The 14,047-nt window shown below is 47.4% G+C and overlaps 7 protein-coding genes across 7 annotated transcripts; 3 read left to right on the forward strand and 4 right to left on the reverse strand.

Moving 5' to 3' along the window:
• Window positions 1–7: 7 nt before the first annotated feature.
• SERLADRAFT_383004 (uncharacterized protein) lies at window positions 8–369 on the reverse strand (the record flags this gene model as incomplete). Its single annotated transcript, XM_007315706.1, has 1 exon — window positions 8–369. A coding segment is annotated over one exon (172 nt), but the record flags the coding sequence as incomplete, so codon positions are not given.
• A 158-nt stretch (window positions 370–527) lies between these two features.
• On the forward strand, window positions 528–1,923 carry SERLADRAFT_461549 (uncharacterized protein; the record flags this gene model as incomplete). The annotated part of the gene is made up of 3 exons (XM_007315707.1): window positions 528–686; window positions 838–972; window positions 1,047–1,923. The coding sequence occupies 2 exons, from the start codon at window positions 917–919 to the stop codon at window positions 1,564–1,566; spliced, it is 576 nt and encodes a 191-aa protein (XP_007315769.1).
• Window positions 1,924–4,936: 3,013 nt separating this feature from the next.
• Window positions 4,937–5,393, forward strand: SERLADRAFT_383013 (uncharacterized protein; the record flags this gene model as incomplete). The annotated part of the gene is made up of 1 exon (XM_007315708.1): window positions 4,937–5,393. A coding segment is annotated over one exon (195 nt), but the record flags the coding sequence as incomplete, so codon positions are not given.
• A 1,041-nt stretch (window positions 5,394–6,434) lies between these two features.
• On the reverse strand, window positions 6,435–9,467 carry SERLADRAFT_461557 (uncharacterized protein; the record flags this gene model as incomplete). Its single annotated transcript, XM_007315709.1, has 11 exons — window positions 6,435–6,622; window positions 6,685–7,096; window positions 7,155–7,678; window positions 7,768–7,877; window positions 7,932–8,051; window positions 8,106–8,377; window positions 8,429–8,510; window positions 8,559–8,695; window positions 8,750–8,842; window positions 8,899–9,262; window positions 9,321–9,467. The coding sequence occupies 9 exons, from the start codon at window positions 9,113–9,115 to the stop codon at window positions 6,966–6,968; spliced, it is 1,686 nt and encodes a 561-aa protein (XP_007315771.1).
• Window positions 9,468–9,938: 471 nt separating this feature from the next.
• SERLADRAFT_383018 (uncharacterized protein) lies at window positions 9,939–10,219 on the reverse strand (the record flags this gene model as incomplete). The annotated part of the gene is made up of 1 exon (XM_007315710.1): window positions 9,939–10,219. A coding segment is annotated over one exon (281 nt), but the record flags the coding sequence as incomplete, so codon positions are not given.
• Window positions 10,220–10,436: 217 nt separating this feature from the next.
• Window positions 10,437–11,469, reverse strand: SERLADRAFT_461558 (uncharacterized protein; the record flags this gene model as incomplete). Its single annotated transcript, XM_007315711.1, has 3 exons — window positions 10,437–10,550; window positions 10,616–10,837; window positions 10,896–11,469. One exon carries the CDS (start codon window positions 11,455–11,457, stop codon window positions 10,933–10,935), a length of 525 nt encoding a protein of 174 aa, XP_007315773.1.
• Window positions 11,470–11,727: 258 nt separating this feature from the next.
• On the forward strand, window positions 11,728–13,958 carry SERLADRAFT_367251 (uncharacterized protein; the record flags this gene model as incomplete). The annotated part of the gene is made up of 6 exons (XM_007315712.1): window positions 11,728–12,090; window positions 12,414–12,937; window positions 12,988–13,312; window positions 13,374–13,514; window positions 13,587–13,821; window positions 13,915–13,958. The coding sequence occupies 6 exons, from the start codon at window positions 11,728–11,730 to the stop codon at window positions 13,956–13,958; spliced, it is 1,632 nt and encodes a 543-aa protein (XP_007315774.1).
• Window positions 13,959–14,047: the final 89 nt, after the last annotated feature.

A 14,047-nucleotide genomic window follows, 5' to 3' on the forward strand; every position in this document is an offset into this window, starting at 1 on the left:
TGCGAATCGTCTGCGTTCCTGGCGAGCAGAAGAGTCCTCTCCCTTGAACTTTGTCCAGTCCCAGGAACCCTCCGCTTTGGGCAGCATGACACCGGGGAAGAAATCATGATGGTAGTGGTTGCGAGTTACGCCTGGACCAGAAGCGGCAGCTGCTGCGAGTAGCAGTGGATCCAAGGCTGCATCTCGCCTCGAGAAAGTTTTTTTGGTGGGAGGCCGGGGGGCTGTCAACATGTCCAGCAACGCAGCATCGGAGCCTGCCAATGATTGGTGGTGGTGGGATTCAGTGATGATGGCCATTGGGGCTATGTGAATCCAGTCTATGCAAAGGGCGAATGCAAGCAAGGAAATGCTGAGAAATGGGACAGCAATGGAAAGGTAGAGAACGATGACTACTGCATTTATATACCGTGCGCATCCCGCGCAGATCCGATCCCATTAAAACCGGCTTAGTGACCGTGATATTTACGTGACCCGGTGTGACTCCCCGTGACCATGTATCACACACGTGGTCGTTTGCGGTTTCGTCCAGGGAGACATGGATTCGGACAACCAGGACTGGTTCATAATGGTCTGCGCCAGCCGCATATCAGGCATCCCTGCTGCTTTTTATTTATCCTTAGCGCTCACACCGACGTTCATCTGATCATCATCTGCTGTGACATTTCTGTACGTTCTATCGAAGCCAGGTACGTTTTATGCTTTTATTCTCAGGTTCCTGGGTGCATCTTCGCTTTTTCTCGGCACAACTCCATCAGTAGTGAGCTGTGAAACCTTTGTTCCACTGGTTTCTTCATATCTAGCATGTGTCGCTCACGCTTGCTGTCATTCAACATCTAGAAATCAGGGCATGTGCACAGTTTAGTGATCTGTTACACACACATATCTCGTAATCCGCATTCGGTCAAATCCATTCAGTATGCGCTGGCCAAGTGTGTGTACTTTTTGCCTCTTGTATCTATTGCTCTGTTCTGTGTAAGCGCCCACTCGCATCGATCTTACTAATTACTCGCCATCTGGCTGATTCAACACATTTTCATCTTCCGTAGGTCATCGGCCAAGGTTTTAGATGTCGTGCCCGGCAGTTCAAGATTTCCTTCCTCCCTTTCTTCTGGGGCACACTGTACACTACTGCCATCGACGACTACACACAACAAGGCCCCTGTACCCACCTCTACAAGCTTTACACCTACACCTCACCTGGCGTCCAATTACATAATACCCACCGCAACACCCACCGCTACCCATCGCGGTTCTCGGCCGCACCGTCATCACCGACTGTATGCAGTAACCATATTCTTCATCGTGGTCGGATGCATTTGTGCGATTGCCTCCTTCCTTTGCTGCTTTCGTTGCTGGTATGGCTGGTTCAGGACTCCGAGGCAAGATGGTGTCGCAATATTGGTCAGTCGGTTCCGTATTGACAGAGAAATGGCCGAATTGCAAAGCGAACCAAGGGGCTACTGGTCATCGCATCCTCCTCCTCCACCGTACCAGCCACCCCCTCCGCGATATGAGCCTACAGAAGGTTGTCCAACCTCTGAAATTGGGGCAGAGCCAATACCATGACGATGGACCGTATACTATCTCTTCCAATCACATGGGAAAGTGTGCTCGTCATATAGTTCAACATCGGGGACCTGCTACGGGAGATCGCGGTTACTTTTTGGGTAAGGACAGATGATGATTTAGAACAAGGTTTAGAACAGTCTTTAGAACAGTCATTTACGATACTGATCAGATATAGTTAGTCTATGAACTTTTGGGTGGCAACTGTCATAATTGCACTTTCTTTTGTTTTGCTTTCACTATTGGGTTTTATCATATATTTCCGTAGAGTCTAACACTACTACAACGATTTCTCTCCTGCACATCTGTATATAATGTAATTGGAAATCCCATTGCTTATTTCGATCATTGACAGTAAAATCAGATGCCAGTGCTTCAAACCGTTTATCCTGAAGATAAGATAAAACAAATTTTAAGGGTGGTCCGCGATAAGTAAGCTTATGTATAAGTAAATCCACTTCAGGGTCACTGTATATATGTGTTACGAAGGCACGACTCAGAGCCAAGGGCTTCTAACACTTTGAAGTTTTTCCACCTCAAAACTTGTGCATCTCGTTGCATTGCCTTCGAATCCTTGGATCATACACATCCCGTTCGGAAGCTTCCTATCTTGAGGTAATCCCGGACCTTGAAAGAAAGAAAAAAACAAAGGAAGAAAAAGACGCGTCTGCCCTGCATATTTTGAGATTCTCCAGTTCCACGCGCTCCTTTCTTTCAGCGACTTTAAAAGAGCCATCGTCGTAAAAACACTGGACGTTGAAGAAAAGCCTCTCTTTGTCGAGTTCACGCGTACTGACGGATCATCGATAATCATTGAATATTGGTTTGCAGTCGCTGACATTTAATTAAAACAAACGACGCGAGCCTCGAGGATTACTGTCCTTTCTTCTGCGCGTTCATGTAATGGCCACAAAGACATCAAATGGAATGCCCAAAGAGACCAATAAAATGTGCGTTGTCTGCAAATTCAAAGCATTCACACCACTTATCGACATCTCAGACCCGGTTCGTCCAGGTTACCCGTAGGACACGACCGTGACGTCGCTCGAGCCAACGAACTGCATACACATGTTGTCAAACTCCTATCCTCAACCACCAACAACTGTCTCAGCGAACTAGGTTACTACCCAAACATCCAAAGTGACCTTCGAGGCGCCCTCGACCGTAACCACAGCCTCGAAGCAAATAACACCAAGTTGTTCGAAGATAACCGCAGACTTGCGGGCGTAGTCGCAGTGCAGAACGATCGCCTCGCGTTCCTTGACACTCCGCAGTCAGAGCAGCTGCAGAAGGTCTTGGAGATAAAGGACAAAGTATGCTATCTGCAAGCTGACATTGGGCGTAAGAACCAGGAATATGCGAAATTGGACGGGGCATATCGCACCTTGCATGCCGATCATCAGCGATTGCAGATAAACTATGCTCACCTCGTGAAGGAGTTACAGGATGCCAGGATGGATATTGCGAGGTATAGAGGGGTACCAGCTAATAATGTAATGATGCAACCATCACAAAGCAATGCCAACCATGTCCCTCTGAGATCTGGCCCATCGCCTTGGCTTAACGGTATGCAGCATTGTAAATATTTTAGGGGTTTACTGAGGACATTATCATTTTTAGGACCAGGTATGCCACCGAATCAGCTGCACCCCCTTAACGTCGAACGAGTACGCTTCCACTCGTATACCCGTTATCGATGAATATCGCTGATATGTTTCCAATAGCTTCCAGAAAGGAGAACGAGTTTAGACGGTCAGATGATGGGTGTGGGACCAACCCAAAATAACATGGTTCGCATTTCTTCCGCGTCAACCACTCCCACACATACCTCGGCTCCAGTTCACTCGCTTCAGCAACAAAGGAGGGTATCTGATGGATTATCACGTGTGCGTGGAGGGCGATCATGGCTTCTTCGAGGCTGCATAACTAATCTAATCTTATTGCAGCAACGGCCTCCTCAGAGTCCTGATCCATACGCCACAGGATGGAGGACCATGAACGGCGATGCAGCTGGACCGCCTCCTAGACCCCTTCATCAGGTACCCTCAATGAATATCCAAACCTCCAACCGTCCAATAACATCCTTGCATGGTCCTGCTCACGTCCAACATACAAGGCCTCTCGAACAATATCTTTCAACGGCAGCTACATCCCCTCATAGTCACCCAACGTCTCCTACTACCATACAGACACCATCAGAAGTCTACATGGCCACACACAATAGTCACCCTGATCGATCACTCGATAACGCGTCAACTCCAACAAGTACACAATCACTTCATTTTCCTATGGGTCCTCGCATTCGGATTCCGACAGATCAAGGTTCCAATCATCGCCTCGATGGAATCGCATCTGCGCCACCCGTACCAAGCCGCACCTTCCAAGCACCACATATATCCACTCCACCTATGCAATCTCCAAGCAGCTACACTAGGCGGCCTGCTTCAGGACAGAGCAGAATGGTCGGTTTCGTCGACTTAACTATCGATGACTCATCCGAAAACCCCAATGCTGCACCCACCAACTCATCAGCAGCTTCGCCAGCTGCCAGGACAGAAGGCCAGTCGGCACAAAGCCTGAAACGACCGAGTAGTGTCGTAGGCGCAAACCCCATGCATCCTGTCAGGAACGATGCAAACAAAAGGCCGCGTATATCAGATCCAACGTCTCGACCACACCAACAAAGCCCGATTACTGGATATCACACTCCAGTATCACAGGCGTCGAGTAGTCCAAATATACGGGCCAGTGAACCAGCACCTCCGGTTATGCAAGAACCAACTGCCACTCATGCTTTACTCCCTTCTCAGAGTCCTGATACATCTCAACCCACATCTGTACATATAGAAGGGCCCTCGGATCAGGCTCCTGTATCAAGTTCCGATCCACAGTCCCCTAATACAGAGGAAAATACTGAACGACCTATACAAGATACTCATACTCCTTGCACTCCTCCGATTGAAGAGGCCATCCATATGATCTTCATGCAAGACGCAGATGAACCAGAAGGGAAACGCTGTAGACTTTGCGAGTAGGTCTTATCTCAACTACTTATCTCAACCAAACAATGGTGTACTGACTTACCACTTCGTGTTAGTTGTCGTTACGCGGAGAAGTACATAACCGAACGGCCTCCAGCATGGATGCACGCAAAGATGGACGATCTCATTCAACACTGTGCGACAGAACATCCAGCGGCATGGGAACATTTGCAAAAGTGTGGAGAACCGGCAGAAGATTAAAGTCACTGTCGTTTACAAAATCGAATTTCTTCTTCCTACTTATATGAGAAACAGCCTAAGTGGTTGATGTAATATTGTCAAGCCTTTATATGCAATCGTTCGCTAATGTACGTTATGTAGGAATTGCAGTATGGTATTGCCATCTTGGTGCACCGACGATAATACTCTTTATTTTGGTTCTGTATGACCCTTCGCACTGGCTTGCGTTTGCCTTTCTTCGATAGACTAAGTGATAGTCAAGCCGCGCTCGCTACCAATCATATACATAGGTCAAATTTTCACCAATGGGCCTATTCGAAATTTCAGTTGAGACCAATCCACAAAGGCAAAGTAGTGGACCATCAGGCATTCGTTTTATTATATCTTCTGGAGTTCACTAATTTTCAAAGCATGGCGAATGCGATATCCACAACGCGCGATATAACCGGCACTCATGCTTTGATGGCCTTCGACGAGGAGCCTGGGATTATCCTTCTAGGAGGATTTTTCCAGTGCTTCCTTCAGGGAATTATCGTCGTCCAAACTGCCAGATACTGGGAATCACATGAAGATGATTCGCGCTTACGTCGATTCTTTGTTGCTGTGCTGGTGATACTTTCTTTGTGAGCTTGTGCCTATCCCCCCTAGCATGGGGAATCTGATGATTTATTCTGAACAGGTTGCAGACTGGTATAGAGGACTACAAAGTTTGGCATGTCACCATAATGCAGTTGCCATGGGTAAGTCTCACTACTATACACGTGCTTCTTCACCCATTACTTATCGCATAGGCAACCTCTGGAATGCCATGGTTCAATCTCTTCCTGAATGGCTTTATTTGTAGTCTCTGTAAGCTGTACCTGTTGAAACGGTGCTGGGAGGTAGTAGTCAGGTTCGTAATAAGTGACCATTGCTCATGGTGTCTCTCTAGATTATGAACAAAAATTGGTGGATTATCGCCTTATTGCTACCACTTGCAATAACCACGATTGTCGCGAATGTCTTGATAGTGAGTTAAGCATATATGGCATGCCCTCTATCCACTGACTCAGAAAATAGGCCGTCACAGTGGCACAAGTTAGCCGCAACCCACAGCAAGTAAAGATGGTACGCATTTACTCAGCATGTAACGACTCGAAACGTGTTGTTAACATGATCATTTTGACTTTACCTTACAGGATGCAACTTTTGTCGTGAGTAGTGGCCCTCCTGTGTCCATATTTTGAGCTCAATGTCCGCAAAGACAGGTGTCGTTGCGTTCTCCTATTGGACCTCTGCGTCAGTTGGTGAGTTTCATCTAGCATGCTCCAATCGTAATTTTGATATTGATCGCTTTTGTAGTTCTCGACATGGTCTTGAGTATCATCTGTGCGGACTTTCTGGCTCTTTTTCTTTCTTTTTCTATGAGAAGCACGCTGACATGTAATCTGCTTTCGTAGTGATGGTATTTTTATGGCGCGCAAGAACAGGACTATGGTACTTGGACAGAGCTCTATTTGCTTTTTTCGCTATTGCGACAGAATCTGCAGCTTGGCCGCCTGTGAGCATGATAGTTGCTGTATCGCTGTATAATTCTCGCAGTGTCAGTATTCGTATATTATACTATGAAAGGATTGATTTGATCTTCTTCTCTCGTCTTCCCCCAGGCAGCAAACAACCGACTCGTCTTCTTCTTCCTTCTTCTAACGGGAAAATTGTACATTCTAGCTCTTCTTCGCGCTCTTAATGCCAGGGACAGACTACGTATGAGATTGAAATCGCATGATATTGGTCGCGTGTCGCTTAGGGATTGGAGTTGGGATCAGACCCAAGCAGAACCCCCAACACTTAACGAGGTAAGAGTAACTTTTCGCTACATGTTCTTATTCCCATTGTCTTCATGCTCTCTGCTCCGCAGTCAATAATGGGTACTATAGGTACTATAGATCCTTCTATCAGCCCGCTGGATGATACTTCTCGTCGAGACCTTACGTCTGAAGCTTCACCTGGAGGTATCCATTATGATACCGTGACATCACGTATGAACGCACGAGAGTATGGTGTATTGTACACTAGCAGGAGAGCAGAGTCACTCTAGACCGCAGCATATAGTCATTTTACATGAGGGACAATATATTTGATTCGGACTGAGCTACAGACTGGAGAATATAACTACACGGCTGGAGTAGCTTAGCCTACTCAAACCTTCAGATTGTGAGCGAGGTTTTCGATGAGTTTTGTCAAACGATGCGCCTCATATTCGGCTAAAGTCGCATTCTGTTCGTAAAGAACGGCTTCAGTTAGAGCGGGAAGAGTCGTGGCGCCATATCCTATCGTCACGCACTTCATCAGTCGCTGATATCCGATAAAAAGTATACCAGTACTCACCAAGATATTTTCCAGGAGCAACGCCGAGATGCTTATACCACTCGCGGTCTTTGATCCCACCTTCAGAAATGAACCCTTGTTCGAACGCGGAAAGCTTCTTGTTCACCCTTCGAACCCTTTGCGCGGCCTTGATGAACTTGCGTAACGGAAGCTTGTGAATAGGGAATTTCCCATGTTTGACTTTCTCTCCCAATGTCAGTCGTTCCAAATCACCCTCATCCAAAGAGAGATAACTCCACGGGTCTGAGAGCCCTCCCATAATTCCATCTCCCTTGCAGCCGTGTTCATGGTTGGCATCATCTTTACCAAGTCCTAAATGTTTCTTCAACCATTTGATGGCGCGCTTCACCGCGGCATGGAACCGACGTCCACGTGCAAATCGTTTGAGAATCTTCCTGAAATTCTTCTCAGCCGCTGCCTTCTCTTTGTCGAGCTTCAGGCTGGCCGACTGGAGCTTTGTGATGGCTTTGCGAAGATCCTTGAGCTTAGGGAGAGCATCCTGAGAGAGTGCAGCGTCTTCGACCCTAGGTAAATATATTGAGCAACTCATCTTGCACAAAAGAATGGATTTCTCTGGTCATCACTCTATATGCGAGCGACAATCAGCACGTACCTGTCGAGGTAAAGGTCAAGTTCGTAAGCATATTGGGTGGTGTTGAGAGGAAGAACGATAGAATCAGCGAGGCGGAGAGTCAGAAGACCAAGACTCTTGGCAACTGCAACCTGATATGCATTCAGAGTGAGATGGATCTTGGTTTATCGAGCACGATGACTTACACGGCGAAGGAAGCCCGGGTCTCCGTACAATTCCGACCATTGTTCTGAATCGTAGATCGAATGATAATGATACACTGCGTCCATTGGTGTAGAGCCAAAGCCTTGGTCAGAGCTTGCGACCTGGTGGGCGTTCAGAATTGTTTACATTATCCTCAAATCACGTCAGGTACTCACTCCTAGCCTTTGCAAGAACACCGTGTAGTCGCTCCCGGAGCCCAACGCATCAATACCTGTCGTCAATGCGGCACGCTTACTCTCATGTTTGGCGTGTTGTTCCGCAAAGTCGGCATCAAGTTCACCGGGGAAAGGTCCCACGTCGAACTGAGCGTCCCAGAGGGTCCTTTCAGGATCAGTTGGGTGAGGCACGTCTTGAGCTGTACGTTTCATGAGATGAGCGAGAGAAGGAGAGGCAGAGAATGCCAGTCTAGATCCAGCGACAGACACGTCTACATGCCAAGGTTTAGACTTCGGTGCAATAAGAAGTGCAAGATACGCACCAACGTTGACGTAGGAAACAGCGTGCTGTTGAATCCAGTCTGCGAAATCTTCCGCCCATTCGGTGCTTCCGACCAAGCCGTACTGAAGGCTGGTCAGCAGAGTTTGAGCAAAGATTGTATGTGTTCACACCTCTTCAGCATCCCAACTTGCAATAACAATTGTGCGGAGAGGCTTCCATCCACGCCTGAGTAAAGACCCAAGACCACGGATGACCTCATACATAGAGACGGTGCCAGAAATCGGATCGACGGCTCCCATTACCCAGGCTGAAACATGCAAATCATTACATGGGATATGAAGTGGGAACAACATCTACACACCATCTCGATGGCAACCAAGTATGACAACTTCATCTTTGATGTGTCCCGGAATTGCTGCCATGGTGTTCCAGATAGGAGTAATCTTGGTGTCCACTGTTAAACCACGAAGTAAAGCTCAACCCTACACACACAAAGTGGGCATTAATTACCATTATTGACCAACTTCACTTTCTTTTCGCTGATCTTCCCATTGAGCACCCGTCCTTCGTCTACACCCCCTAGTTCAGCCAAGAGGCGCTGAGCATTCGCCCATGAGAGTGGAAGACTTGGTGTGTGTGGAACATTCGTAGGTTCAATACGGGTTGCGTTCTCGTATGCGGGGTAGCCTGGTGTCGTAGGATCGCCAGGGTAAGTAGAAAGATACATAACGGAGCCACGCTGAATGGACGTCGGGTTGCGCGCAGGTCCAGTGGGATAATATTCATAGCCGTTTTCAACCGTGACGCTTCCATCGTCGCGAGGGTCAGAATAGATAAGTACGCCAGCAGCGCCTAGCTCCTCTGCGCCTTGAACCTAAATAATTGTGAGTTGGTCGGACCAATACTAGGATGATCGGCATCATACAACATGCCTTGAGACCACGGAAGTTGGCACCATAGCGCGCAAGGACTATCTTTCCTGTCAGATCAACACCGGAGGCGACCAATTGATCGTAGTCATCCTTTGTGCCATAGTTGGCGTATATAAGTTCTCCCTCAGCTTCTCCGCCGCTGCTCAGACCATGGAAGGGAGCTACCGAGTCCCTATACTTTGCGGCATCAGCATCGCCTTCGTCGCCATCCTCCACGAGATCCGCGGTCCACACAGCGTCACCGCCTTCGCCGAGAATGTGCAGCTGAAGATTTTCCGACTTTGCGTCGTTCATGAGGGGGTAGTAAACATCAACCCAGGCATTCGGGCTGGTCAGAGTGCTTGTTGCACTGAGCGTTGCATTGCGAGACTCTTCAGTTCCAGCAGGATAGATAGGAGTGTCTGAGGATGAGGAAGTAATACCGAGTTCATACTGGAAGAATGCCAAGACGTCCTTTGCATCCTCGTAGTCTTCTGGTGCTCCTGCGAGATGAGGATGGGTGGCCCGTCTGCGAGATGATAAGAAAGCATATTTGGTGTCGGGCACAGAACTAAAGAGTGTTTAATGAGATCAAAATTCTGAAATATGCGACTGAGTACTCACAGGAAGTGTTGCTCGATGCGTTCGGTGATAGAAGGCTTGGCTTTAGCTAAACTGTTGTGGTAGAGGAGACCTTGATCTTCGTCGTGCGATCCAGATGCTGTCTCCACAGACGACGAAGAACTGCTATGGTGTGCTTTATAGAAATGATAAGTGGAGAAACCAAGCACGCAGAGGACCAACAGCCTTCGAAACTTCGAACGACGGCTATGATGATGCCTATGGGAAAGGCGAGGATGGGTGGAATGAAGTCCTTCAGGTTCGCGGATGGCCTCCGCTGGTTGTTTCTCGATGTCCATGATGGTTGGAGCTGGAAGAGAACAAAGCTCCAAATGTTATGTACTGTAGTAATCTATAAAACACCGCCGCGAACGCGTATGCGGTATGTCACAGGGCTGGGACGGCAAAGCTGCGGTTTTCGAGATTCTTCAGCTCACACCCGGCGTAGTCATCACGTTACCAAGGTGCCCATGACATGCACATGCTCATCGCTCAAAATCTCACACACAATCCTACTGGCTGGCAGTGTATGTGTACTGCGACAGATAACAAGATGCATTCTGAAGATTTAAAGGATAAATATCCACTGTTGCTAGCCTCAGTACAAATGTCGCCACTTGTGTTTGTATTCTGTAACAATGACGATACACAGTAGCATGTAAATCCATTAACTATGGCATATAGAGGTGGCTCACCAGAGAATCAGTAACAAAACACCTGAAAATTTCATCCTTATGCACTTGTTGACAAATGCGCGATCTTTCTAGCCGCTGTCGTGATCATTTAGTTACAAGGCGTACGCAGCAACAAGGTCATGTATGAGTATGATGTATCGGCTCTTCATCCTAGAAGCAATCCATGATACTCAGACATGACCCCACCCAACCCCCACACACACCCCTACGCTAACAATAAAACTGCTAAGATCATCAGCGCAGTAGATCTAGTACAAGGAACGAAGCAAAGTCACGATACCTTTGCTATCAAGCTTGCATGCAACCACACGAGAGTTTTATGTTTGCACAGATATCTCTAGCGCGTCCTGAACAACTTTCACCATGTTTCCCGTCAAAGCATACAATCCCAGATTGGCCCCTGGTTCCACCCATGCAAACGCCTGATGTTCTTCCGGATTAAGCGTTACATTACCTCCGTCGTGGACTTCGACGATGAAGTTAAGCTGGACAGTAGGTCCATTTCGCGATGGATATTCAAAACCATCAAATTCTCGTACAACGCGGTCCACGACTAAACCCGTCTCTTCGAATGTCTCTCGGAAGACAGTCGCAAGGACTGTGTCGTCGGTGTCTTCGACATGACCTCCTGGTATTTCGTACATGTCAGGGAAAGTATCTTCATGCGATGCTCTTTGAAGTAAGAGTAATTCTTTCTTCATCGATGACATGTGCGAGGCACTGGCAACAAGACGAAATATAGCGACGCCCACGACTAACCGTTTTCCGGGATGAAGAAAACGTAGTTCTGACACTGGGATGTCGTATTTTTTGACAGCGGGCGAGATAGAAAAAGTAGACATTTCTCTAACAGCGAGGAAGGAAAGGAAAGTACTGTCAATTGTAACTATGGCCAACCACGTGCACCAGAATCTGAGCGCGAACGTTAACTGTCGTTTTGCCATGTAATTTCTCCGCTTGCACTGTGTTTTTCCAACGATACAGCGAATAAGAAATGCAATGACTGCGATATTCTACAGATTGGATCTTTGCCACGTACTACGACCTGCAGCCCAATCACTACGGCACCCCGTTTGACATAAAAAGCAGGTCTCATTCACGCCCCCAAAAACATGGCTTATTTCCATGCTAAAAGCTTACTTGCAGCATTTGCCGTATCTGCTGGTCTCTCCGTCTTCACTTCAACTTATGAGCGCTCTATCACGCCTCTGTTCGCCAGTGTGCCTACTGGGAAATATCTACCGCATGTCCTATATGGCACAGTAGCGCTGACTTTCATTGTCCCGAGATTGACTACCTCTAGGGCGTCCATCGCACTGGCTGTGTTCTGTCTTCTCGCACCAATCACTTCATACCGGTTGGGAGCTTACGCAGCTAGATTCAGAGACCCGATCAAAGGCCCTCTTACAACCCATGTTATGGTTTTGGCTCCGGTGGTGTTCGCCGGCGCGTCTATCATTAGGAATCATGTAGAGGTAAGTGATTTTCTCTTGTCAGCTTTATGTCGTTTGCAGAAGCTATAAATGTTTTAAAATTATCAATCGCCAAGCTCCATTATTCGCAATTTCCTGTCATTATCATGATCTTCTGTTAATCTTGATTATGTGTGCACATTGATACAAGCATTGACCTCATAGAGCTTCTTTGTCTTGCTCGTGCTAGTCACTCAAACTCCTCAAGTCCACTCATTTTTGGTGCAAATCTCAGGTATACTATGCCTCGACATATCCGATGACAATGTTGTACGCCGTTTAAGCTCTTGCAATATTTACAATGATTTAGTTCATCTTTACCACAGTTTTTCGTCCTCGGCAGTATACACAGTATTACATGGGCGTATATGAGACTCAAGGAATCGACGGTAATGAAGTCTGGCAAAGGAAAAATCAGTTCTGTATTGTTCCGCGTGATCGCACCAGCTGTCCTACTCCCTTTGCTCTTCCTGATCGTTCCCAGCCTGCGATCGCCAACCCTTCCCCACCCTCTTGTGGGACAATACTCTAGTCCATCCTATCCCCTCCGCATTCTATCGTCTATACATTCCATAACTGGTATTGTCGTCGTTGGCGAGCTTCTGCCACCCCCTCCATCACAGGACATTACCTCCGCACATTCTTTTCGATTCCTCCGAGCATCTCATTCCCTCTTGGGCGGTGTTTGGATTGGATCCAAAGTTATGACTATGAATGATGCACTACCGATGGTTGACGAACAGGGTACACCGTTAGGTGATTCGATCTACAGTGCTTTTGTTCTGCAAGAGGCTGCGAGGCTGGTTGACAGTGCACCGCATATTCAGACCAGAGAGAATGCGCTGATTATGTATGTCCTGCTTACTTTATTTACGCATATACTGATATGGGTCTCTGCAGTGGACTTGGGGCTGGTATTTCTGCATCTGCATTCACGCGCCATAATATGTCCACCACAGTGGTCGAGATTGATCCTGCTGTCTACGATGCATCGCGGCGTTTCTTTGGCCTACCAGATCTCGGACAAGATAGGGTTTTCTTGGAAGATGCCCGAAAATGGGTGAAAAACAGAAAATCTTCTATCGATTGGTCATCTTCGCCCACCATGTATGATATTATAGTGCACGACTGCTTTTCTGGAGGAGGAGTACCCGGGCATATTTTCACCCTTGAATTCTGGGAAGATCTGAAGACGATTATGAGTCCTGAAGGTGTCCTTGCTGTTGTAGGTTCCACTGACTGACTACGCAAGCCCTTATGATTGTGCTGAAATCCCTGCTTCATAGAACTTCGCAGGGAAGCTTGGTTCGGATGCATCCAGAGCGGTTTTAGTGACCCTCAAGAAAGCATTCCGACAATGTAGAGCTTTCCATGATGCTCTAGAACACATGTCTGATGAACAACTTCGCGCGGAGTTCATCAATATGGTGAGTTGACAAACTTTCATGCATCTCGTAAAAACTCTAGCTACACGCTCACACGCGCTGTCTCTCTTGCAGGTCTTTTTCTGCTCGATGTCGCCTCGACCACTCAACTTCCGGCCGGCGGTAGAAGGGGATTTTCTTAATTCGTATATGAGGCGGCACATCCTGTCATCTCTTCCTGAGCGTGAAGTAAACTTGACACAGATCACGGGATCGCTGGCTCCTGCCTCAGAGGACCTGTACGTGCTGACGGACAAGAGAAATATGTTAGATGAATGGCAGCACGACGAAGCACTGGAGCACTGGAAGTGTAAGCTTTATTTACTTTTGACTCTGAATAGGAAATGACTGAGGACAACGTTTCTTACCTTTCTATTTCGATTTTACGTTCTACCCTTTACAGTAATGAGGGAAGTGCTGCCAGACATAGTTTGGGAAACATATTAATACCAGCAAGGAAGGTCGTGTAACACTCAATCCGTGTGTCTTCTATATACCCGGCCAAAGGAGTTGAACTCTATGGAGTACCATGCTAG

This window comes from Serpula lacrymans (genome assembly GCF_000218685.1).
Source record: "Serpula lacrymans var. lacrymans S7.9 unplaced genomic scaffold SERLAscaffold_4, whole genome shotgun sequence".
In the NCBI taxonomy this organism is placed as follows: domain Eukaryota; kingdom Fungi; phylum Basidiomycota; class Agaricomycetes; order Boletales; family Serpulaceae; genus Serpula; species Serpula lacrymans.